The sequence below is a fragment of the Myotis nattereri genome, assembly GCF_964212035.1.
Source record: "Myotis nattereri genome assembly, chromosome: 7".
NCBI lineage: Eukaryota > Metazoa > Chordata > Mammalia > Chiroptera > Vespertilionidae > Myotis > Myotis nattereri.
The window spans coordinates 9463149-9490086 of record NC_138082.1 but is presented as its reverse complement, the minus strand read 5'-3'; the positions used below and the strand labels follow the sequence as shown (position 1 = coordinate 9490086).

General features: G+C 41.7%; 3 protein-coding genes across 8 annotated transcripts in view; 2 read left to right on the top strand and 1 right to left on the bottom strand.

Moving 5' to 3' along the window:
• ORC2 (origin recognition complex subunit 2) overlaps positions 1-562 on the top strand; it is a 29703-nt gene extending 29141 nt beyond the window's left edge. The window contains exon 19 of the mRNA XM_081096142.1: positions 163-562. The gene's annotated coding sequence lies outside the window, so the exon portion shown is untranslated. The remainder of the gene's footprint in view (positions 1-162) is intronic.
• Positions 37-17673, bottom strand: NIF3L1 (NGG1 interacting factor 3 like 1). 5 transcript variants are annotated; one of them, XM_081096145.1, is made up of 8 exons: positions 17035-17165; positions 14402-14862; positions 13399-13561; positions 11168-11294; positions 10771-10909; positions 8602-8685; positions 748-900; positions 37-430 (listed from the first exon to the last, which is right to left on the bottom strand). In XM_081096145.1, exons 2-8 carry the CDS (start codon positions 14835-14837, stop codon positions 246-248), a joined length of 1287 nt encoding a protein of 428 aa, XP_080952271.1. In that variant the 5' UTR covers positions 14838-14862; positions 17035-17165; the 3' UTR covers positions 37-245. The 5 variants fall into 5 exon arrangements, with proteins under 5 accessions (XP_080952271.1, XP_080952272.1, XP_080952273.1 ...); XM_081096146.1 differs by having other exon boundaries at positions 17142-17165; XM_081096147.1 differs by lacking the exon at positions 748-900 and having other exon boundaries at positions 17142-17673.
• On the top strand, positions 17425-25587 carry PPIL3 (peptidylprolyl isomerase like 3). Of its 2 annotated transcripts, XM_081096150.1 has the most exons (8): positions 17425-17586; positions 18121-18188; positions 19266-19340; positions 20340-20433; positions 20797-20864; positions 23593-23711; positions 24131-24426; positions 24682-25587. In XM_081096150.1, the coding sequence occupies exons 2-7, from the start codon at positions 18186-18188 to the stop codon at positions 24255-24257; spliced, it is 486 nt and encodes a 161-aa protein (XP_080952276.1). In that variant the 5' UTR covers positions 17425-17586; positions 18121-18185; the 3' UTR covers positions 24258-24426; positions 24682-25587. The 2 variants fall into 2 exon arrangements, with proteins under 2 accessions (XP_080952276.1, XP_080952277.1); XM_081096151.1 differs by lacking the exon at positions 17425-17586 and having other exon boundaries at positions 17853-18188.
• The last annotated feature ends 1351 nt before the right edge of the window (positions 25588-26938 follow it).

Sequence of the window (26938 nt, the reverse complement as noted above, 5' to 3'; positions counted from 1 at the left end):
AAACATATTGAAGTTCCTCAAAACTAAGTGACCCAGTCAGGGCTAAATATCTGTTCTTTAATAATAGTTACATTACAGTGTTTACCCTAAAAACTATAGAACATTTGGTGAAGCAGATTAACAAACCAGAAATGACAATGTACATTCTAAACATTCTTCCAGAAGGATACAGACTCCACTGATCATGTGCGTTTGAGGAGGAGGGAAACGATTTGTAAAGTAGATGTCACTCTGTGCCGCATGCGTCACACTACCTGAAGAGGGTCCCTGTCTGCTTCTGACAGGATAATATTAATCTTATTCTCCAAGTGAACACTCAGCGCATCTCGAAGATCGGAAAGAAAGCCTCGTTCAGTGTTGCTGTGTTCACAGAGGATGACATTTATTCCTTGGGAAGCAGCATCTAAAACATCATGATGGGACATCTCACCTGCCAGCAAAGGAAAGAGCAGATACTTAAACATTAGACTCAGAGTCTGCAATGCTGAACCACAACAGCAGAAAGACTACGTTTGCTTCTATATGAAGTATAATTTTGAAATGTATATAGGAATATAAAGGCATAAAATATAAGGAAAAAAAGGTTCTTAGAAAAAGAGTTACCCTCCTCCCCCAGGAATGTTTAATTGCCCACATTTCTACCCCTCATATGTGTCATTTCATTATAAGAAATACTTTTTCTTCAAGCACCTATTAAAGCATATTGATCTATAATAGTAAAGATAAAAAGGAGAAAAAGATACTAACGTGGCCCAGTTAGAAGCCATGCTTTAGGAACGAGTCTGGGTGCCCAGGTTATAAAAGCACTGGCTGGAGGAGGCATGAAAGTGGGGAAATTCTTGGTGACCCTACAATAATAGCTGAAAGCAAAGGAAAGAAAAGCCTGGCACAGGTTGGCAGCTGTGGGAAAGAAAAGGCAAATGAGAGTGTTTATACAGTATCTGCAAGGAGCAAGCTCCTCACCTGCTGGTCTGTCTAGGATATATTTCCCTTCACCCAATTCCATGTCAAGCTCAAAGGAAGGTGACAAGTGGAAGCAGAGGCCTGTTATTTGGTCTTTTGACCGATGGTTCTCATCCCTGAAGTTATAGCCAAAGTGATGCTTCATAGATCATAGACATCTAAAGTCAGCCAGGTAAGAAGATATTTCTCAGAGCACATATCCAGATTGCAGGTTCGATCCCCAGTTGGGACACTTACATGGTGGCAACTGATCAATATTTCTCTCTCTCTCTCTCTCTCACTTCCTCTCTCTAAAATCAAGCCGAAACCAGTTTGGCTCAGTGGATAGAGCATCCGCCTGTGAACTGAAAGGTCCCAGGTTCGATTCCGGTCAAGGGCATGTACCTGGGTTGCGGGCACATCCCCAGTGGGAGATGTGCAGGAGGCAGCTGATCGATGTTTCTCTCTCATCGATGTTTCTAACTTTCTATCTCTCTCCCTTCCTCTCTGTAAAAAATCAATAAAATACATTTTTAAGAAAAAAATAAAATCAATAAAAACATATCCTTGAGTGAGAATTTATTTTTTAAATTTCTTTACTGATTAAGTTATTACATATGTGTCCTTATCCCCACATTACCCCCATCCCCCCCCCCCCCACACTCATGCCCTCACCCCCCTGTTGTCTGTGTCCATTGGTTAGGCCTATATGCTTGCATATAAGTCCTTTGGTTGATCTCCCCCCCTCTACTCCCAACCTCCCCTACCTTCCCTCTGTGGTTTGACAGTCTTATCGATGCTTCTCTGTCTCTGGATCTGTTTTTGTTCATCAGTTCATGTTATTCATTATATTCCATAAATGAGTGAGATCATGTGGTATTTATCTTTCTCTGACTGGCTTATTTCACTTAGCATAATGCTCTCCAGGTCCATCCATGCTGTTGCGAATGGTAAGAACTCCTTTTTTACCGCAGCATAGTATTCCATTATGTAGATGTACCACAGTTTTTTAATCTACTCATCTGCTGATGGGCACTAGGCTGTTTCCAAACCTTAGCTTTGGTGAATTGTGCTGCTATGAACATAGGGGTGCATATATCCTTTCTAATTGGTGTTTCTAGTTTCTTGGGATATATTCCTAGAAGTGGTATCACTGGGTCAAATGGGAGTTCCATTTTTGGTTTTTTGAGGAAGCTCCATACTGTTCTCCACAGTGGCTGCACCAGTCTGCATTCCCACCAGCAGTGAAGGAGTGTTCCCTTTTCTCCGCATCCTCTCCAGCACTTGTCATTTATTGATGTGTTGATAGCCATTCTGACAGGGGTGAGATGGTACCGCATTGTTGTTTTGATTTACATCTTTCAGATGATTAGTGACTTTGAGCATGTTTTCATATGTCTCTTGGTCTTCTGTCTTCTTTCAAAAAGTATCTATTTAGGTCTGTTGCCCATTTTTTGATTGGGTTATCTTCCTTTTGTTAAGTTTCATGAGATCCCTGTAAATGTTGCAGATTAAACCCTTATCAGTGATAACATTTGCAAATATGTTCTCCCATGCAGTGGGCTTTCTTGTTGTTTTGTTGATGGTTTCCTTTGCTGTGCAAAAGCTTTTTATTTTGATGTAGTCCCATTTGTTTATTTTCTCTTTAGTTTCCATTGCCCTAGGAGCTGTATCAGTGAAGAAACTGCTTCGGCATATGTCTGAGATTTTGCTGCCTGTGGATTCCTCTAGTATTTTTATGGTTTCCCGTCTTATGTTTAAGTCCTTTATCCATTTTGAGTTTATTTTTGTGTATGGTGCAAGGTGGTGGTCTAGTTTCATTTTTTTGCATGTATCTGTCCAATTTTCCCAACACCATTTATTGAAGAAGCTGTCTTGACTCCATTGTATGTTCATGCCTCCTTTGTCGAATATTAATTGAGCATATTGGTTCGGGTCGATTTCTGGGTTCTCTATTCTATTCCATTGATCTATATATCTGTTCTTTTGCCAGTACCAGGCTGTTTTGAGAACAGTGGCTTGGTAATACAGCTTGGATCTGGTATTGAGATACCTCCTACTTTGTTCTTCTTTCTCAAGATTGCTGCAGCTATTCGAGGTCTTTTTTTATTCCAGATGAATTTTTGGAAAGTTCGTTCTAGGTCTGTGAAATATGCTGTTGGTATTTTAAGGGGGAGTGCATTGAATCTATAGATTGCTTTGGGTAGTATGGACATTTTAATGATGTTGATTCTACCAATCCACGAACATGGTATGTTCTTCCATCTGTTTATGTCTTCCTCTATCTCCTATTTCAGTGTCCTGTAGTTTTCTGCATGCAGGTCTTTTACCTCCTTAGTAAGATTCCTAGGTATCTTAATTTTTTTGGTGCGATGGTAAATGGGATTGCTTTTTTAGTCTCTCTTTCTGTAAGTTCATTATTGCTGTATAGAAATGCCATAGATTACTTGGCGTTAATTTTGTAACCTGCTACATTGCCAAATTCATTTATTAAGTCTAATAATTTTTTTGATGTAGTCTTTAGGGTTTTCTATGTACGGTATCATGTCATCTGCGAATAAGGACAGTTTTCTTTCTTTTCCAATTTGGATACCTTTTATTTCTTCTTGTCTGATCGCAATGGCTAGTACTTCCAATACTATGTCGAACAGGAGTGGTGAGAGTGGGCATCCCTGTCTTGTTCCTTTTCTTAGGGGAAATGGTGTGTTTTTGCCCATTGATTATGATGTTGGCTGTGGGTTTGTCATATATGGCTTTTTTTTATGTTGAGGTATGATCCTTCTATTCCCACCTTGCTGAGAGTTTTTATCAAGAAAGGGTGTTGGATTTTGTCAAATGCTTTTTCTGTGTCAACTGATACGACTATGTGATTTTTATCTCTCAATTTGTTAATGTGATGTATCACATTTATTGATTTGCAAATATTGTACCATCCTTGCATCCCTGGGATAAATCCTACTTGGTCATGATGTATGATCTTTCTGATGTACTGCTGGATCCGATTTGCTAGAATTTTGTTGAGGATTTTGGCATTTATGTTTATGAGGGATACTGGCCTGTAATTCTTTCATTGTGTTGTCTTTAACTGGTTTTGGTATGAGGGTGATGCTGGCTTCATAGAATGAGCTTGGAAGTGTTCCTTCCTCTTGAATTTTTTGGAATAGTCTGAGGAGGATAGGTTTTAGTTCTTCCTTGAATGTTTGGTAAAACTCCCCTGTGAAGCCGTCTGGCCCTTAGCTTTTGTTTGCTGGAAGCTTTTTGATGACTGCTTCAATTTCTTCCATAGTTATTGGCCTATTGAGATTTTTAGATTCTTCCTGATTGAGTTTTGGAAGGTTGTATTTTTCTAGGAATATGTCCATTTCCTCCAGGTTGTCTAGTTTGTTGGAGTAGAGTCATCCATAGTATTTTTAAACAATCCTTTGTATTTCTGTGGTGTCTGTTGTTATTTCGCCTCTTTTATTTCTAATTTTATTTGGGTCCTTCTCTCTTTGCTTCTTGGTGAGCCTGGCTAGAGGTTCATCAATCTTGTTTATCCTTTCAAAGAACCAGCTATTGGTTTCATTGATCTTCTGTATTGTTTTTTTTTGGTCTCTATGTCATTCATTTCTGCTCTGATCTTTATTATCTCCTTCCTTCTGGATACTGTGGGCTTTTCTTGCTCTCTTTCTAATTCTTTGAGTTGTAGAGTTAGATGATTTATTACCATTTTTTCTTGTTTTTTTGAGGAGGCCTGTAGAGCTATAAACTTCCCTCTCAGGACTGCTTTCATTGTGTCCCATAGATTTTGGATTTTTGTGTTTTTATTGTCATTAGTTTCCAGGATGTTTTAAATTTCTTCTTTATCTCTTTGTTAACCCAATCATTGTTTAATAGCATGCTTTTCAGCTTCCAAGTGTTTGAATATTTGGGATTGTTGTTATTGTAGTTTATTTCTAATATTATGCCATTGTGGTCTGAAAAAATGCTTGATATGATTTCAATCTTCTTGAATTTGGGAAGACTTTGCTTGTGACCCAATATGTGGTCTATTTCTGAAAATGTCCCATGTGCACTTGAGAAGAACGTATATTCCGTGGCTTTGGGGTGAAATGTTCTGAAGATGTCAGTTAAGTCCATTTGATCTCGTGAGTCATTTAGGATTGCTGTTTTCTTTGCTGATTTTTTGTCTAGAGGGTTTACCCAGCGATGTCAGTGGTGTATTAATACATTGTTTGCGGGTAGTTTTTATCGCGCGCTAACAGGTGGCACAGGCCATTTTTGCTAATTTTTTGCGCAAATGGCAACGTTCAGGTTCAGTAAAATTACGATAACTTTAGTTTACGTATTTATACGTTACCCGCATTCTACCGCTAGTCTATAAAAAATGTATTAATACGTGTCCCGCGCTCTACTACACTGGTAGAACGTATAAACACGTTTCCCGCATACAATGTGTTAGAGTCCCCTACTATGATTGTATTGTTGTCGATCTCTCCCTTAATATCTTCCAGGAGTTTTGTTTATGTATTTGGGTGCTCCTGCATTGGGTGCATATATGTTTATCAGGGTTATATCCTCTTGTTGTATCGATTCCTTTAGTATTATGATGTGGCCTTCCTTATCTCTTGTTATGGCCTTCACTTTGAGGTCTATTTTGTCTGATATAAGTATTGCTACCTTGGGTGAGGATTTTAAAATAAAAGATTAGAGGCTTGAAGATATTCTTCGGGTAGATGATGATGCCTGGGTAGAGATAAGGGAAAGGTTCTAGAACAGCCGTGGGCAAACTACAGCCCGCGGGCGTTCGGCTGTTATATCCGGCCCGCGGAGCCGAAAGAGCGGAGGGTTCTCTTGATCTCCCCTCCGCTCCTTCACCAGCAGCAGTGTTAACATGGAAACGTCGGGAAACACGGCCGCAGCTCCTTCTTCTGAGTCCAGTTTAAGAACCCATTGTGGCCCTCGAGTCAAAAAGTTTGTCCACCCCTGTTCTAGAAAGATTTTGGAGCTAGAACTGATATGAACTGATGGTTGACTCTAGGGCTGAGTAAGAAGAACTATTTTCTAGCTAAGGCAACACATAGAAAGTGACATGAAATCTGAGAGAAGTCATGTTTAGGAAGAAGATAGGTTAACTGGAGAGCATTATGCTAAGTGAAATAAGCCAGTCAATGAAAGAAAAATACCAGGAGGAACCAAGATGGCGGCATAGGTTAACGCCCGAGTTTGCTGCTTTGAACAACTACTTCAAAAGTGAAACTAAAAGACGGAACGGACATCACCCAGAACCACTGGAACGCTGGCTGAGTGGAAGTCCTACAACTAGGAGGAAAGAGAAACGCATACAGACACTCAGAGGAGGCACAGTGCTGAAGTCAAATTCTGAGGTGCGGAGTGCGCGGAGCGGGCTGGTGGCGGAGGGCGCGGTGGGCGTTTTCAATCGGGAGGGAGTCGCAGACTCTGAGCTCCAGATCCGGGCGAGTCTTTAGGGACCCAGACTCAAACGGGAGAAGCGGGACTGCCTGGCTTCGGTCAGAGCGAGTGCAGCTTTCTCTCCGAGGTTTGCAGCGGGTGCTGGGACTCAGAGAGGCGGAGCACCTGGGGACAGGACTGAGAGCCGCCATAACTGCTCTCTCCGGCCCACCCTGTTGATCCTGTGAACCCGCCCCGCCCAAACCCTGCACAGAGGCATTTGCCGGATAGCCTCAGGCAAACGCCAGATTAGCACCTCCCTAGAGGACAGAAGTTCTCTCACTGCTGACACAGCTGATTCTCATAGCCACTTGGCCTGGAGGTCAAACCCTCCTGGAATTAGCTACAACAATCAAGATTTAACTATAAGACCACGAACAAAGACCACTAGGGGGTGCACCAAGGAAGCATAACAAAATGCGGAGACAAAGAAACAGGACAAAATTGTCAATGGAAGATCTAGAGTTCAGAACCACACTTTTAAGGTCTCTCAAGAACTGTTTAGAAGCCGCCGATAAACTTAATGAGATCTACAAGAAAACTAATGAGACCCTCGATGTTATATTGGGGAACCAACTAGAAATTAAGCATACACTGACTGAAATAAAGAATATTATACAGACTCCCGACAGCAGAACAGAGGAGCGCAAGAATCAAGTCAATGATTTGAAATGCGAGGAAGCAAAAAACACCCAACCGGAAAAGCAAAATGAAAAAAGAATCCAAAAATGCGAGGATAGTGTAAGGAGCCTCTGGGACAGCTTCAGGCGTACCAACATCAGAATTATAGGGGTACCAGAAGATGAGAGCAAGATATTGAAAACCTATTTGAAGAAATAATGACAGAAAACTTCCCTCACCTGGTGAAAGAAATGGACTTACAGGTCCAAGAAGCACGGAGAACCCCAAACAAAAGGAATCCAAAGAGGACCACACCAAGACACATCATAATTAAAATGCCAAGAGCAAAAGATAAAGAGAGAATCTTAAAAACAGCAAGAGAAAGAAACTCAGTTACCTACAAGGGAATACCCATACGACTGTCAGCTGATTTCTCAACAGAAACTTTGCAGGCCAGAAGGGAGTGGCAAGAAATATTCAAAGTGATGAATACCAAGAACCTACAACCAATATTACTTTATCCAGCAAAGCTATCATTCAGAATTGAAGGTCAGATAAAGAGCTTCACAGATAAGGAAAAGCTAAAGGAGTTCATCACCACCAAACCAGGATTATATGAAATGCTGAAAGGTATCCTTTAAGAAGAGGAAGAGGAAGAAAAAGGTAAAGATACAAATTATGAACAACAAATATGCATCTATCAACAAGTGAATCTAAGAATCAAGTGAATAAATAATCCGATGAACAGAATGAACTGGTGATTATAATAGAATCAGGGACATAGAAAGGGAATGGACTGACTATTCTTGGGGGGGAAAGGGGTGTGGGAGATGCAGGAAGAGACTGGACAAAAATCGTGCACCTATGGATGAGGACAGTGGGTGGGGAGTGAGGGCGGAGGGTGGGGCGGGAACTGGGAGGAGGGGAGTTATGGGGGGAAAAAAGAGGAACAAATGTAATAATCTGAACAATAAAGATTTAATTAAAAAAAAAAAAGAAAAATACCACATGATCTCACTCATTTATGGATAATTAAGACCATTATAAACTGATGAACAAAAATAGATACAGAGACAGAGCAACATTGAACAGACTGTCAAACTACAGTGGGAAGGCCGGGGAGGGTTGGGAGGGGCAGGGGATGGGTACGAGATCAACCGAAGGATTTGTATGCATGCATATAAGCATAACCAATGGACACAAGACACTGGGGGGTATGGGAGGCTAGGGGAAGGTCAAGGGGAGAAAAAAAAAGGAGACATATATAATACTCTTTGTAATACTTTAAGCAATAAAACAATTAAAAACAAACAAACAGAAGATAGGTTAAAGAAATGCTAAACATTAGTATTTTTAAATAATCTGATAAATTGTTAAATGATTTTTTTCTCTCTCCACAAACAATAAGGTATGTCCCCAATTTTGGTGTAGTTCCTATTTAGTTCAGGTTCAAAAAAAGTTTATTAGCTCCATCTATATGTCAGGGGCAGTCCTAAAATTGCCTTTTTAACTTGTAAAATATAAACCACGGTTGGGAAAGAACACACACACACAAAAGGGGAGAAGAGAAATCAAAGGCTGCCCTACCTGTGAGGTAGAGGTCGGCCTCTGCCCCCTGCAGAACACTGCTCCCAGAGCCAGCGCACAGAGCCACCACTTTGACTTGGGACTCTGCAAGATAAAGGAAGCAAGAGACCAGTACTTTACAAGTCCCCTTCATTTTAATATTACAATTTGCACCCAAAATCCTAAATGTAATGCAGATTTCACACTTGCCCTCATCACCAGTATATAAATTTTGCTTACTAAACTTTAAAAAATAATAAAACATGTCCTCATATAGCAGACAGATTATTCTTTGGTATTGCATAGCATAAGCTAACTCAAGGCAGGGTTACTATTCCTTAGACATACATGGCTGCACAAGCCCATATAAGGCGCCCACTGAATAATGTTAAGAGTACAGCTCTTGGCTGTACTGTAGCGCTACTACGGGAAGTAACCTACTGGGTCCCCAGGCAACAGGGAGAGTTAGGCAGGTACTATCTCTGTTCTCAGGTGAGGAAGCAGAGGAACTGAAAGGGCTAGTTAGAGGAATGCTACAAATGGATCTGACACATTTTTAAATATCGTATTTATTTTAAAAATATATTTAAAAAATATATTTTATTGATATTTTACAGAGAGGAAGGGAGAGGGATAGAGAGTTAGAAACATCGATGAGCGAGAAACATCGATCAGCTGCCTCCTGCACACCCCCCACTGGGGATGTGCCCACAACCCAGGCACATGCCCTTGACTGGAATCGAACCTGGGACCCTTCAGTCCACAGGCCGATGCTCTATTCACTGAGCTAAATCAGTTGGGCACCATATTTACTTTAAAAGAGCATCCTCTGGCCCTTGGCTGATTTGGCCCTAGAGCGTCGGACCACGGAATGAAGGATCCCGGGTTCGATTCCGGTCAAAGGCATATACTAGTACACCAGTTGCAGGCTCGATCCCCAGCTTGGTCGGGCCCTGTGGGAGGCAACCAGTCGATGTGTGTCTCTCACAACAGTGTTTCTCTCCCTCTCCCATCTCTCTAAAAATCAATGGAAATATATCCTTGAGTGAGGATTAACAAAAATAAATAAAATAAAGGAGCATCCTCTGAAGAGTGAAATAAACTGTCAAGCCCAAATACAAGTATTTAGCACTTATGTTTCGAGAATAAACCCTTCATTAGTGGTCACGCAATAGTGCTATTTTAAAAGGGACTTTGGAGTTGGATTGGAAGTCAAATCCCACCTCTGCCATCTGTTTTGTTTGGAAATTAACGCCCACGAGTCATTTGATCCAACTGTAGACTTCTGAATAAGTATCTCTGAACCTCTGTGTTTTCACTGACACCTACCACGGAGCTAAGGCCAGCACTTACTGCACTTACTGTGCCCTGCCACATGCCCTGCCACGTGGACTGTGCATCTACTTTGATGAGTTAGGTTTAATTACCACCACAGTTTTCACAGGTGTGGCTACCGGGACACAAGAAGGTTAAATAACCTGTCAAAGTCATGCAGCAAGTAGATAAATTTCACCCAAGACACTCGGAATCCACAACCTCTAGGCCCCTTTGCAGTGGGAACTCACATACTTTAACGTACTCATAACACTGCTAGGCAAACTGCAGGGGTCAAATAATGCTCTGTTGGTTCCTTTTCCCGAAAGTACTGGGAAGAGCCGATAGAAAAGACAGTGGCTACAAGACTCAGAAACTGCAGTGGTCACTTCACTTCGTAGCACCTCCCTATAAAACATCACCGAGATCGTAACACACCAAGATCTGCATGGAAACCGGAGCAGTCCCGCTTCCCAGCTCTCTCCCAAGCACGTGCTAGGATGTTACTTCATGTCCAGCTTGGGTTGGATCGGGCAATGTGACCAACTCTGGACTGAGTTAAACGGAAATTCATTTCTAGGCTAGAATGTTTACATGACGGCTTACGACTCTCCCTTTGCATCTGCGACCACCTACAACGGGCAGACTTGCCCTGCCGATTTGAGATGAACAGACTGTGGGGAAATAAATCTTGTGGTAGCCAATGAGATGTTCACCACAGCACAACCTAGACACCTGATTGATAGCGTAAACCAGTCAGGCATCTCCCATAACTACTTACAGGCTTTCTTTCACTTCCAATACAATGAAGAGTTTTTCAACTTTTGCCCAGTGTTAACAGTAGGCATACTGGACAAATAAAGGAGACGTATTTACCTAAGGTCCTCCCTGCCCCAAGAGCAAGACGAACATGAGATAGTTTTAGGTGCCTTTTGATTCGCTCAATCAAGGTTGCCAAGGAGACAGAGTCATCCAGGGTGCATAACCGTCCCATTCCAGTGTGCAGAAGCAGAGGCTGAAAAACAGAAGTTAGAGAAACTGTCCATCATCAGTCCTAGAAAACAAACCTAGAACAAAGCAAATGCTGAGATCAATATAACATGTACACTGTGAGCTCACAGCTCCAGGCCAACGTTTGTGTCCAGGGGATACAAATCTGACAAAAACACTCTCTGACTTGGAGGAGCTCAGTCTCCTGGGAAGGCCTACTGATCTAACAATTTACAAATGAATTTGCCAGACAATGTTTGGCAATGTAACATATTTTTATTACCTTCTCCAGTGACAGAATTTCAGTCTTCTGATAAAGCTGTCTGTTCTGGGAAAGGAAAGCCACCACCTGCATCAAAGCCTGCTGACTACAGTTCAGACTGACCCGTGTCTGTTCCTCATCATCAGTCCTAGAAAAAGAGTAAAAAGAAAAGTCACTCACTGGTCCAGGATAAATATAATCAAAATGTATTTTAAGTAATCTACAATTTACAACTTCCCATAATAGATTAGATTTATATGACATTTAGGATTCAATCCCAAACCAAATTATTTTCTAGAACAGTGTTACTCAAACTTTAAAATGCATCGAAAACACCTTGTGGACTATTTAAATCATAGATGGATGGCCCCACCCCCAGTTTCTGATTCAGTAGGTCTAGGTGGGGGTCTGAGAATTTACTTTTCTAACAAGTTCCCAGCGATGCTGATGCTGTTGGTCCAAGGACCTCACCTTGAAACCATGGTTCTAATGGCTCTGAATCCAGGCGTGCATCGCTTCCTAAAACGACAGCTGCTGGACCCTTTTACAGATCCAGTGAAACAGCATCTGTGAATGGGCTGGGGCAAACTGAATTCTTCTTAAAGCCCTAGAGAAGTTAATTTTCAAACAACACTGCATACAAGAATTTCCTGGACAGATTCTCAGGCAAACCCCATGCTAATTACACAGATCTAGGATGAAGCAAAAAATCTGCATTTTTCATAAGTACCCCATTCATAAGGGCAGGGAGTCCTTATCGCCCTTTGAAAAGCAATGCCCTAGAGCAGTGGTCGGCAAACTGCAGCTTGCGAGCCACATGTGGCTCTTTGGCCCCTTGAGTGTGGCTCTTCCACAAAATACCACGTGTGGGCGCACACATACAGTGTGATTGAAACTTCGTGGCCCATGTGCAGAAGTCGGTATTTTGTGGAACAGCAACACTCAAGGGGCCAAAAAGCCGCATGTGGCTCGCGAGCCACAGTTTGCCGAACAGGGCCCTAGAGCCTCTCTAAAAAGGCTGGCATCAAGAAAGTTTTGCAGTTTAGCCATAAACTCCAAGTATAGAACTCTAGAACTAAAAGGCACCTTAAAATATAATCTGGAAGTGTTGTCAATACTGGAATCATCTGCGGAGCTTTGAAAAGAAAAAGCAAAAACAATGCGTGGGCCCTGACTAATGGTCAAACCCAGATATTAACTGTGATGTGGTCAAACTAGAACCGAACTAAATGTGCATCAGTTAAAAAACAGGGGGGGCATCAGGTAGGAAGAGGAATGCTTAAAGAATCTACAGTACAATAAATAAAACAAAAAAGAAAATAATCTACAGTACATCCATAATAAGAAACATTATGCAGCGGTTAAAAAGAGATCTTATAGCCCTAACCGGTTTGGCTCAGTGGATAGAGCGTCGGCCTGTGGACTGAAGGGTCCCAGGTTCGATTCCGGTCAAGGGCATGTACCTTGGTTGTGGGCACATGCCCAGTTGGGAGTGTGCAGGAGGCAGCTGATCGATGTTTCTCTCTCATTGATGTTTCTAACTCTCTATCCCTCTCCCTTCCTGCTGTAAAAAATTCAATAAAATATAGTTTTTTTTAAAAAGAGAGAGCTTATATATCTACATGGGAAGATCTCTAAACATATTGTCAGTAATATGGCAAATACCACTTAATTAAGAGAACAACAAATAAAACAAAGCTATACATTTTTTTATGTCTCTGTATGTGTTTGGAAAGATACTCACTTCTCTGAAAGGAAGGAAAAAGACTTGAGTTGAAGATACTGGGACTGAGTAACAGCCATACCTCATTTTACTGAACTACACGAGTATTGTCTTTCTTTATAAACTGAAGACAAGACCCTCCACCAGGAAAAAGATTACAACTCGCTTTATTAACTATACTTGCTTTATTATGCTTGTCTGAGACCAAATCCACAATATCTCTGAGGTATGCTTGTGCCCTAAAGTAAAAGCAACTACCTTTCACCATTACCAGGAGGATGAGAAACACTGCATGTAAAATGTGTAGTACAGTCCCTCCCACAGAGGAAATAGTGTTACTTATCATCTTTATTGCTTTGAAAAGCTCCCATGGTTCTCCTCCTTTGAGGACCCAAATGAAAAGCAGGCTGTTTTGTAAACACATCCCAGGGAAAACCATGTTTCAAACCTAAATGTCAGAATTATAGAATTTGTAAGGAAGATCTTTACAAATAAGTACCCACCGAGAAAAGAGGAAAATATACTGTACCTAGCAGAAAAGGAAGTGACAGAAACATCCGAAATTCCTTTCACTGTAGACATGACTTTGTCCAGGTCTTGGGTGTGGTTAACATTAAATTCTACCCTGTGTGTTCCCTCTGTTGGGTAGTTGGGTGCTTTGGAAGGATGTATAGGCCTGGAGGTGCAAACGCCTTGAAAAAAATGGTAGGAAAATGGGAGTTTTTGTGTTTTGTTTTGTTTTTAATTAAAAAGATAAACTATTATGCCCCAAACTTACAAGAAATTAGTATTTTTTAAATTCATTCTCAGATGCTTATATACCCTACACATATACACATATCCTTTTCCTATACAACCAACGTTACCCAACAATGGGGAATTTAATACAGACATACAAAATCAAATTTATTTTTTGAATTATTTTCCAGTATTCTTAAATACCACAAAAATTTGGACAAGAAAGACTGATGCAGTTTTAGATGATACGTGCAATTGTGCTGCTTATTAAATTTACCCATGTACAACATGATTCAGTGTGTAAATCCTCACAGCTACTTGACCACATCAATCCAGCTTATAGCCTTATAAAAGCTTCAGCCCAAAACAAGTAAACTATAAAAAGACTTACTAAAAGTAAAGCTAAAACACATGTGCTGAATTCCCTCATTAAAACTCTGCTCTATATGAGTGACATATTAAATATGTGCCAGAGAGGCCCAAGCTTTCAGTTCAATTTAACAAGCATTTCTGGAGTGGCCGGGTGGCAGGTACTATGCCACCTGAGTGAGGAATCACAAAGCTCAGACTAGCATGAGGATTTCCCAGGCTCGCCTTGTTCATTAGTCATAAAAATGCTATTTTTCAAATGTCATTTGGTTGCCAGATTTCAGCAACATTGTTTTAAAATATATTTTGCATACACAACAACGATCCCACCCTAGAGCAGTGAAAACTCTACTGAAAAGACGTTCTAAAGTTTCAAAGCATTTATAGGGAGAATAAGAAACATGAGAGAACAAGAGGCTTCTCACCGAGCCCTTTAGCCAGCCAGTTGTTGACCCCCTGGGGTGCGGCATCATAGGCCGTGTGGGGAGAGTAAATGGCGATTCTGTTCTCCAGAGCGCGGATCACCAGGCGCTCCTTCCAGGTGTTCCAGGTTATGCGCTTAATGGGCCGGAAAATGGGCGGGTGGTAGGAGAGAATGAAATCAGCCTTCTTCCGCAGTGCCTCCTCCATCACTGCTTCGGTCAAATCGTTGGTCAGGAAGAGTGTGTTCACCGTGTGTGGTGGGCTTGGTTCCACCAGCAATCCAACATTGTCCCAGCTCTCAGCAAAGGAGAGGGAGGCAAAGTCATTCAAGGAGGAAAGGAGAGCCTTCAGGTCCATGAAGGAAGAGGAAGGATTGCGGACCAGGGAACGAACAAGCTGGACTCTCGAGGGGACCAGGCGTAGGTGAGATGACAACATACAGAAACCGGGAAAAACTGACTATCTGAAGTCAAAACACAAACAATGGTACACATGCACACTTTAGGCCCATACCTTCGCAAAACAGGAGCAAAGGAGCTGCAGTCGTACCTACCTGGGTGCAGGCACCACCCCTGCCACTAACCAGCATTTTCTTAGGTAAGTTATTTAACCTTTCTGAGCTTGTTCCTCATCTATAAGACAGAAACACTACAACCCACCTCACAGGCCATCGAGAGGAGCAAGTGCATTCCTATGTGTAAGTCACCCGGCACAAGCCTGCTACCTACTACACAGATGCTCACCCCCTCCGCCCCAGAGTACCTCACCCTTGCTCTAGTTCTCCCCATCCCTGCTTCAGCCCTCCTCCTGCCTTCTCCATTTCTCTAAATATTACCCTTCTTTCCAGTTCTCCTTCAACTTCCTAAAATAAAGCCTTTTCTTGACAGATCTTCCTTTTCGGTGTCTCTCTCCTGCCCCGCCCCATTTTGCCCAAGTATTCTCATAATATTAGATTCCTGTATGTCTGTCTCCCCAGTATGCTAATGCTACTGGGAAACAGGAACGATCTTTTACATATCTCAGTATCACCAACACAGGCCAGCACTAAACGCTTACTGCAGACCGGCACTGTCCCCCACCCCATCTCAGCAGAGTTTGGAATTAGGGTGGTATATTAAAAACTAATTTGTTTAAAAAAATTACAAATATGTATATATATATATATATATATATATATATATATATATATATAATTTAAGTACTTTACAAGATGCACAGATGAGTCACTCCAAATGAGCAGGGTCCAGACAGGAAAAGGCAGGGCTGCTGCCCCTGAGCCCACACCTGCTACAGGAATGCTAGGCTCAAGAGGTGGGAGTGCTGAGCCTGTAAGCCTAAGGGAACAGCAATTTTCAAGCTGTTTCATCTCATGGCATTCATAAACTAATTACTAAAATTCTGCGGCACACCAAAAAATATATTATTTTGCCAATCTGACAAAATACCTAGGTACTGTATAATGTTGATTCATTCACTCCGACAGCTATTGCTGTGTTAGCTGTTGTTATTTTTATTCGACAATCTATGGGAAAAAGGTCAGTGCTCCTGACTAAACAGTCAGGTTTTGCATGTTTTAAAAACTCTTGTGGCAACGATTGAAAATTGCTGTTCTAGACAGCTATATCCAATACAAAAAATGACATTGCCAACTCCATTCTTCAATTGTTGAAGAAAAGCATTTCATAGTCTGCACAATAATTAACAAGAAAGCATAGCCAAGAGTAAATTTAATTAAAAGATTCACAACCCAATAATTTCAAAAGCAATTTTAAGACATTTCTGCAGCAAAAATATTTAATATTAGAGGTCCAGTGCACGAAATTCATGCACAGGTAGGGTCCCTAGCAGCTGCCGGCTGCCAGCCGGGGCCTTCCTTGGTTCCACGCTACCCCCTGGTGGTCAGTGCATGTCACAGTGAGCGATGGAACTCCCAAGGGGACACTTTGCCTATTAGGCTTTTATATATATAGATGAGACGTGTGTATTTATTCAATATACGATTTGAAGTGCTGAGGAGCCTCTGTTAACCACTCCAGCCTACGGTCCTGGAAGATCTTCTAATGTCCTTATACCTCTTCCACCCTCCAGAGTCCTCGGCCTGAAAGCACTCCACTCTCCAGGCTCTTCTAAATCTGGCAACCGGGGCAGTGAAGTTACATTTGAAATTGCCTTTGGAACCAACACTCCTCAGCTCACAGATCAGGCGACAGCAAAGCTGCCTAGCTTGATGCCAGAATTCACGATGAGAGGCAGCATAGCATGCTGGACAAGAGCAAGGACTCTAACGCCATACTGACCATTCCCCCATCCTTCCCCCCACCCCCACCCCCCCACCCCCGCCAGAGTCACAGCTGCGTAACCAGTTACTTAGCCACTGCGATTTCCAACTCTGAAGAAGAAAGTGCCCAGCTCATAGTTGGTCGCAATACTGAAACGTAAAGCTGGTGACCATACCTGACCTCGAGTCAGCACGGTGTTTATTGAATAACATTAGTAGGTCCCACTTTACAGCTGCAAAACTGCACCTTCTAGGTTACCTCGTCTACATGCAGGCCACGGCCAGCACGATGAAGAGCCGGTGGCCAGCCCACGGGCGCCCCAGGCTCTCCCGCGGCAGCCCCGTGTCTGTCCCTACCTCCTCCTCTGCCCCCTTTCACAGCAGCCCTCGGAGAACGGCCGCAGCCCGCACAAACCCGAGGTCCGCAGCTTCGTCCGCCGAGATTTAAATGGCCCGAGACTCACCAGTCCCGAGAACGCTCCTCGCGCGTCACTTCCGGCCCCGGGCGGGATCTCGCGGCGTGGGAACTGGCTGGGGCAGGCGCCGGGCGGAAGTGGTCCCTTCCATTCTACCGCTGAGTGCCAGGCACTGCCAGAGGCTGTCCAGAGTAGTTCCGGGTGGGATTCCTGCCCTAGTGTGAGAAGAGTTCCTTTCCGTGTCGGCAGTGGCCCCGGTGGGCTACCTGACACCGGCTCCCTAGTGCTAGTCGCTTTGGTTTGCGATGGGGGGGGGGGGGGGGGGAGGAGTGGGGGGCGGAGGAGGCGGGCCCGCGAGGGGCGTTCTCTCGGACGGGTCCGGTGCTCGGCTTCCGGTGGCCTCACGAAACGAATTTGGAATCTTCAGACCTGGGGTGGGGGCACCTGCCATCGCACCTTTTCTGTCTTGGCCGCAGCTGTGCTCCCCGAAGTGGTAAGGGATGGGGTGACGCGCTCATTTTTCGCTGGTTTATTCAGATACTTGCAGGGCGTGTGTTCTCGTTCTCGGGCTGCTTCGCGTGAGCGTTCCGGGTGGAGAGGCTGCTGCTGAAACAGCAGATCGAATAAAGTAAGAAAGCACGTGGTGTAGCCGGACCAGTGCTGGGGAAGGGAAGCAGAGAAGGCGCTGCGATGAGGGCGTTTTAAGCGGCGCCTCGGAGGGGCGGGCCACGCCCTGCAGGGTCCGAGAGAGCCGGCCGCGCGGAGGGCAGGCCGGGGCCCAGGGGGCGGCCGCGCACCGGCTCGGGGAGGACTCGCCCGGCGGCGCTGGCGGAGGGGCCGGGTCGTCGGGGGGTTGGCGCTCAAGTCGGGTAGGGTCTCTTCATCCCTTCCGACACCCGATTTTTATTACTGCGGGGGGGGGGGGGGTGTTCTTCGAGACTTTTTCTTTTAAATTTGCAGTAAACATAAGCATGCGAGAAGAGAGAAAAAAAATGAACTTAATTTTTTTTTTCTTTTGGGAATGGAGAATCGTTTTTGAAGTTTTCTCGGTAAGACTGAGAAATTAAGCAACAGTAACCATCAAGAAGAAAAATGGTAAGTTTTATAGAATTCTTATGAATGTCTTTCATTGTAAGTGATTTCTAGAAATTCAGTCAAGGGAAAGAAAACTGCATGGAAATATCACTGGCAAGGCAGTGAAAAATGGTTCTAAACAAAACGAGAAATAAGCAGCATTACTTTTTAAGTTGTGTTTTGAGAGAATTTTCCTTTTATAGAAAGAGATTGACTACAAGGTAGATAGAGATGAAAAGGGAGAGTAGGGGAGCAGAAGGGCTTAGCCCTGGTATTATCATTTTAACTGGAACCCTTTGCTCTGTACTTAAGGGGGGCAACTAGAGCTTGAATGGAAAACAGCAATGAGCAATGACCCCCATCCCTCTCCCCAACACACACGCCCCTGCTTTCTATCCCCAACCTGGCCATGCTCTCTGACTGCTAGATACTAACCTTAAACGAAGAGAAATGAACAAGGAAGCCCCAGAATAATGATTTTCCTTCTTTTGGGAAGTGGATAACAAAAGGAACAGATAAGACAAACAAAAAACAAAAATAAGAGTACTATGGAAAAGAAGGACTGTGGTTTCCTCTGCATAGTTAGAATCTAGAAACACTGATGCTTCTTGTGTCCTGCCTTTGGTCGAGAAAGGAATTTTTAACTTTGTCCCTCATAATTAAATTACATAAGGGAAAGGGTGGAAACAATGTTTTGAAAGTCATTCTCATACCCTTTTTCAATAACTATTAACGATGGTGAATGCCATTTAAATAAGTAATTCTAACATTACAATTGTTTTTGTTTTTATTGATGAAAAATTCAAACTTAAAATAATTATTTCAATCAAAATATTTGCTCCGCAATTTTTTAGCATAGACACCATTTTACCCTAACATATATTTATCTCCTGGAGCTTTTTTTCTACTGCTGAAGTAAATTCTGAAGGATTACAGTTTCTCTAAGAGCTGCTTTGTGGACAGGTCATCTCTGAAATAGTATTTCTGTTTTTATTTACGTTGTCTTTAATGTCTTTAATATCTAGTTAGGGAAGTCATACAGTGCATAAAGTCACCTGAAGAAATCTCATTTGTTCTCACATTCTGTCTCCTTTTTAGTCGGTGACACTGCATACAGATGTAGGTGATATTAAAATAGAAATCTTCTGCGAGAGGACACCCAAAGCATGTGAAGTGAGTACCGTTATAAACAAACAAAAAATGAGTTAATGCAGCAGGATAACCATTTTGAAACTGACTGATCTAAAAAGCCAACAATGTCCCAAAAAACTTGAAACACTTCTGTATGAAGTCACTGTCAGGAAAAACCAGCCATCATCATTTCTGGCCTGATTTCCACTTACCTTTCCTGATATTGAAGGGCAGATAGGGTGGCTGGCATCTTTTCCTTTTGGCTCATTTTCCTTAGGAAACATAAGTAATCATTAGATATCAGGTAAGAGAACTGTATGTTACATTATTTCACTTGTTTAAATGACAAGGATAGAAGGAAGAAAAGTCAGCTATGCATATTTACTCATTCAATAGTTACTCGTGAAAGGCTATCTTGACAGTGTTTGGAAACACAGTGATGAACAGGACACATTCCTTGCGCTTGTGGAGCTAATATTCTAGGTGGGGAGACAGATGGGGGGGGGGGAATTTATTCTAGAAAAAAACTAATTCTAGAGAGTGATAATGCCTTGAAGGAAATAAAATGTTGAGATAGAGAATAAGGGGGAAGGAATTATTTAAAAGAAGGTGAAGGCAGGCCTAGCCAAGAAAGGGATACTACTTAAACTGAGTGTGAAAGGTAATGAAGGCATCTCCATGAAAAGCTATAAAAAGAACATTCCAGGTAGAGATGGTAGGGACAAAGGCCTCAAGGTAGGAGAGCCTGCCTCTGTGGGATGAATTTTCAGAAGGCTGATGGGGTTAACATAGTGAGCCACACGGGAGGGGTCATTATCAAGAGATGTAGAGGTAGGCCCTGCTTAGGAGTTTGTATCTTATTCCAAAACCCGGAGGAAGTCATAAAAGTGCTTTAGGCAGGGAAGCAACATCATCCAAAGTAATGCCTAAAAGACATAGTTTAAATATGCTGTTGTAGTGCTTTTAGTAAATACACTTAGTTCTTTACCTTAAGTGTTTCTGCTACATGATTTCTCAATCATTGTTTTTTACTCTCTTCAGAATTTCTTGGCTCTTTGTGCCAGTAATTACTACAATGGCTGTATATTTCATAGAAATATCAAGGGTTTCATGGTTCAAACAGGAGACCCCTCAGGTAAGTTATCCCATTAATATCTGGAGAATTAATGGTATATAGTATGAAGAGGGCGGGGGGATAGACAAAGAATAGAAAAATAAAAGCACATGGAGTATTTATAATTGGGCTGCCTTATAATAGTAAGCAGTATTTAAGCTGAAGCTACTAGCACCAAGCTCTGAAAGATGAATATTGATAAGGAGAGTTTTTGTTTTTTTGTAGAGATACTTTATTTTTCTGGTTTATAAAGTGAAATTTTGGGATGTAAGAGAGGACATATCAAATTTTATTTGTACTTTAAGAGTTACAAAAAGCCCTGAAGTTTTAGAAAATAAAGCCTTTCTCTAATTAGATACTTCTTTTATTTGTCTTGTAATGTAGGTACCGGAAGAGGAGGTAACAGTATCTGGGGCAAGAAATTTGAGGATGAATACAGTGAATATCTTAAGGTATGTCCCCAAGCTTTAAAATTATTTTTTCATGCCATGTATATACTTGGAAACTTTGATACATATGTTGTAGTAACACAAGTTAATATCACAAGTGAATATATATACCGACTCTTTTTGTAGTTTCTGCACACTTGATAAATGATATCAGGAGGAAAATATAAATGGCAGTTCTAGCCTAAAATATATGCTGGAATCTCACCATCACATGGATGTTGATATTAAGTGAGCTCATCTTTGGGTCCGGCCTGAAATATTTAATCAGTAACATACCAAAGGGGCTTACATGTCTCACTATAAAATTCTTGTTGGATGACATGAACCATTGGCCTTTTTTGAGAATGGGGAGACCTCCTGGTTGCAATATTGCCATTATCAATATCCAACTTTTATCATCTGTTAGATGTTTAAATATCCCTATGTTAACGTTACTTAATGTCTGAGGTAGATTTCAGCAAGGTTAAAAGAGTAGTGCATGTAAATATATCGTTAGCATGTAAAATTAGGGATTTTAATTTTCTTTATCATATTATTTCTAAAACTTTCTAAAGATTTTTTTTTTCTAAAATTAAAAAACTGATGCATACCTATTTTAAAAAATCAGCCCTGGCCATGTGGCTCGGTTGGTTGAGTGTCGACCCTTGCACTAAAAGGTCACTGGTTTGATTCCTGGTTAAGGACACGCCCAGGTGGTGGGCTCGATCTCCTATCGGGGTGTACGTGGGAAACAGCCGATTGGTGTTTCTCTCTCCCCCCACCCTCTCCCTTTCGCTCTCTAAAACAAAAAATAAAACCACTTCCCAGAGATGACATCAATTAACAGTTTATTACGTTGTCTTTTAAACTTTGTATCTGCACAGAATGATAACTTCATAATTTAAAAAAGAGAGACAAATAAACAAGAGAGACAAATTCCCCTCAATCAGAATATGTAATTTAGTATATTATATTTCAGTTACATTAGAATATACCGTGGATTTTCTGGAAAAAAAATTAAATTGCAGTATTTACCTCTGGATAGTTAGACTAGGAGTAATTTATTTTATCTTTTTGCTTTTCTATCATAAAGAAATATTACCCTTGTTATAGGAGTTGAGGTTAGGAAGTGATACATTATTTTAAAAATCATCCTTTCCTGAATTAGAAACAAAACAACCTTTTAGACATTAATTAATGGCAGTTTTCATAACACTGATCTGTAATCCTAAACCAGTGGTTTTCAACGGTGGCTGCTGTTACAGACTCACTAGTGGAAGTTTTAAAAATATAAAAAAGTAGCCCTAACCGGTTTTGCTCAGTGGATAAAGCATTGCCCTGGGGACTGAAGGGTCCGGATTTGATTCTATTCAAGGGCACATGCCTGGGTTGCAGGCTCAGTCCCCAGTAGGGGACATGCAGGAGGGAGCCGATCAGTGATTCTCTCTCATCATTGATGTTTTCTCTCTCCCTCACCCTTCCTCTCTGAAATCAATAAAAATATATAAAATAGAATAAAAAAGTAGGACCTTACCTCCTTCTCCTCCCCCTCTCCCAAATATAGAGAAAAATCATCAGTAGGACCGATCCCACCTTGATTATATTTTAAGGTTCCCTGTTAATTCCTGCAGTAGCCTAGATCACCTAGTCCTGGGGTTATGAACTGACTGCCAATGGGTGAAGACCCATAGATGCATTCTATATGGCCATTAGTTAAAAAAATTTTTTTAGCCGAAACCAGTTTGGCTCAGTGGATAGAGCGTCGGCCTGCGGACCGAAGGGTCCCGGGTTCGATTCCGGTCAAGGGCATGTACCTGGGTTGCGGGCACATCCCCAGTGGGAGATGTGCAGGAGGCAGCTGATCGATGTTTCTCTCTCATCGATGTTTCTAGCTCTCTGTCTCTCTCCCTTCCTCTCTGTAAAAAATCAATAAAAATATATTTTAAAAAAAAATTTTTTTTAAAGACATTGGGCAAGAAATATATTATTCCTTTAGCCAGATTCCACCACTTCCTAATGTTTACATTCTGCCCACTCATCAACTTTCTATCTGCTGACCTTTGTGAGCATTTGAATTATGAGTAAACCCAGAACTAGTCCAAACTCCCTTGTTTTACAGATAAACTAGCCAGAGTCCAGTGTGTGTGAAGAGATTATGGGGATTTTGGTTTTATTGTCTGCCTGATCATTTCATTCCAGCATAACATAAATGTAAGGATTATTTCTATTATACATTGGTACTACTTAAAGTGTTTGTGTGCCGAAACTGGTTTGGCTCAGTGGATAGAGCGTCGGCCTGCGGACTGAAAGGTCCCAGGTTCGATTCCGGTCAAGGGCATGTACCTGGGTTGCGGGCACATCCCCGGTGGGGGATGTGCAGGAGGCGGCTGGTCGATGTTTCTCTCTCATCGATGTTTCTGACTCTCTATCTCTCTCCCTTCCTCTCTGTAAAAAATCAATAAAATATATTTTAAAAAAAATAATAAAAAAAAAATAAAGTGTTTGTGGCTATATGTCTCCAAAGTGAAAATGAAATTAATTGGGGGATATGATTTGATATATATAAACAATATAAGTTGTCAGTGATACAGATAATTGAATATTTGGGTTTGCCCAAATTGAAGCTGATTAAATGTTTTCTTGGTTCCTTAAATATTGGGAGGTTAAAGAGTGCATGTCTTGTTTTAGTCCAGTATTTGGAATATTTATTTAAAAACATAGATAAATTAATACTTTGGACTGTCTTTTGCAGCACAACGTTAGAGGTGTTGTATCTATGGCTAATAATGGCCCAAATACCAATGGATCTCAGTTTTTCATCACCTATGGCAAGCAGCCACATTTGGACATGAAATACACAGTATTTGGAAAGTGAGTATCCTGGTTATGATATTCGTCTTTGGAATTTCATTGCAAAGGATGCGTATGAGTGGCTGTGATAGTAGCATAACTAATATGGAAAGTGCAGTCTAAGAACTAAACTTACCTGGAATGTAAGCCCAACTTAACCTGCCCTGTGACCTTGGGAAATTATAACCTCTCTCAGCCTATTTCCTGATTTTCTCCAAGACAGGTTAATATGTTTTTTCTGGTCCATTATGCAAATTAACAGTAATATGTCTTTTCATTGAGATAGCATTTTACAGCAACTAACAGATATGAAAAACAGTGGCTTAAACAAGATGGACTGGGACAGTCCTTTTCTCTTAAGGATACTGTAAGTGCTATACATATATGGATATTGTGTTTCAATCAGAAAATTTTCATCCATTATATTATTTCTCTTTCAGGGTAATAGATGGTCTGGAGACTCTAGATGAATTGGAGAAGTTACCAGTAAATGAGAAGACATACCGACCTCTTAATGATGTACACATTAAGGATATAACTATTCATGCCAACCCATTTGCTCAGTAGTTATAATAGGCATGGACAAATACTTGGCAGACTATTTGAGGAACACACCTATTGCGGTTTACCCAGCTTGAATTATGTCAGAGATTGTATCATCCTGCTTGTTTACAACTAAGATCTTCTGAGTCTGTGATACCAAGGGGAACCAAATAACTTATACTCTTACGATTGAGCATATATTCTTTTTTTTTTTTTTTTTTTTTTTTTTTTTTAAATATATTTTATTGATTTTTTACAGAGAGGAAGGGAGAGGGATAGAGAGTTAGAAACATCGATGAGAGAGAAACATCGATCAGCTGCCTCCTGCACACCTCCTACTGGGGATGTGCCCGCAACCCAGGTATATGCCCTTGACCGGAATCGAACCTGGGACCTTTCAGTCCGCAAGCCGACGCTCTATCCACTGAGCCAAACCGGTTTTGGCAAGCATATATTCTTTACTATAACTATATCCAATGTATTTAAGTTTAATTTTTTTAAAAAAATGTTTACCTTTTGTTACATAAACACAATCATTTTTAAATGCTGAGTTTCAAATCAGTCATTTTTGAGCAGCCTAATTATAAACTTCTGCTATATCTAGTCCACATCGTGGAAGTATTATTTTCCATTAATTGTTCACTTTGTGAGGTTACAAAGAAGAAAGACAAGATGAAGTATATAGAAAGGCCAGCCAATACATTTGCTATTTTCTTTAGTCTTTAGATTTATAATAGGGGCTCAGAGATATCCTAGAGTCCAGTAAACACTCAAAATTTCCCAACCGATTTGCCCATGGAACATTTTTTAAAAACATATCTTTTAAAATATGGCAGGATAAAGTTCGACAGATGATCCATTTGAAAAATGCAATTAGTTGGTTAAGAACACCAGTTGTAGAGTTCTGTCTGTGTTTGAATCACAGCTCTGTTCCCTGCTAGTAACTTTAGGCAAATTAACTTACCAAGCTTTAGTTTTCTTATTCATAAATAATATTCCCTCATAGACTATGGTGAGGATTAAAAGAAATTATGTTTGTACAGCTTCTGGCATGTCATGTTCTGTATTAAGTAATGGAAGCTGTTTTATTTATCTCCACTAGAGCACTACCTGACCAGGTCATTTATCAGACTCTGCTGTTGATTTTATCAAGAATGTTTTCCACTTACTGCCTTGATTAGATTTTGGGTATTCCTAAAACTAAGCATTTTTTGGTTTGTATTATTTTTGCAGATGGCTGATGAAATGTTTTGGTTCTTTCTTAATTACAGTTTGGGAGTTAAGCTTGTAGCTGTCCTCTGGTTACCATCTATACCTTCCACTAAACTGAGGCACCAATTATACTAATGTTCTCACATTTTTGTTTCAGCCTTTTAACCATTTACGTTTCTAGAATTAGTATGAAAGGCCCTTTTTGGCCAGAGTTTGTTTTACACTTCTTATTCCTGATCTCTTTCTTCTCCAAACATGTCATTGAATTTTTGTCATCACTTTTAAGAGGCTTTTACTCATTGTCAGGATGTTTTGGTACTGACTGGCATTCCCTCAATTTTTATTTTAAACGCTGCCATTTTTTAAAGTAGTGTCATTATGGTCACTTTTGGGCACCTTATAAAGTCAGCTCGGTTATAGCCGAATAGGTAGGGCGGTATCCTGGCTGCCCACCTTGATGGCAAGATCCAGAATAATGACTTCTGTCCACTCCCACTGATTTCACGTTAGTGTTTGGGGGATGGATGTTCCATGTGTTACACTACAAAGACGACTATAATATTGCTGACCAACCAAAATTCTCTTTAAAAGGAGAGGAATATCTAAATCAGAGGTTGGCGAAACAGATTGCCCATCTGTTCTTGTAAATACCACCTTGGAACGCAGTCCCAGTCCATTATGTATTGTCTGGCTGGTTTGTGCTAGAGCAGCAATGCCGCTTGGTAGCCACAGAGACCATATCTGGCCCTTTAGGGAAATTTGCCAGCCTTGACCTGGACTGAGAGATGAGGGGGGGCGGGATGCGCGTGCACGCGCACTGGTGCCTCTCTGGCTTGTGGGTGACCGTGTTCTGCCTTCACATGGTCTTTGTGTGTGTGCCTGTGTCCAATCTATGATAATAAAAGCATAATATGCTAATTAGACCTGATGTCCAGAAGGACAACCTTCGGGATGAAGCCAGGGCTGAGGGAAGGAAGCCCGTGTCTCAAGTGCCAGGGGCAAGCCAAGTGGCAGCCCGGGGAAGGCCTACTCTTGCCCAAATTTCGTGCATCGGACCTCTAGTCTCTTTATAAGGAAAGACACCAGTCCCATTGGATTAGGTCCCATCCTAGTGACTTCATTGAACCTTAACTGCCTCTGTAAAGGTCCTGTTTACAGTCACCTGTGAGAGAGTGGCTGATATTAATAAAATTAATTGGGAACACTCCCCAAACACTCATCCCACACATAATGTGCGCTAAAGAACACACTTTTCCTCGAATCCAGGTTCACAAATACACTCTTCAGTGAGCACAGACGAGACTGTTCTCACTAACACTTTCAATGCTTCCCCATTGTCAGACGCTGACCCTGGCCAACATGGCCGCCGGCGCAGCTTCCCCGGGGGTGCAGCTTCCCCGTCACCTTCAGTAGCGCCTCTCGCGCCCCGGCGCCTGCGCGCACGGGGCCCCGCGCCCCGCCTCCCCCTCCTGCGCATGCGCCCCTGCACCTGA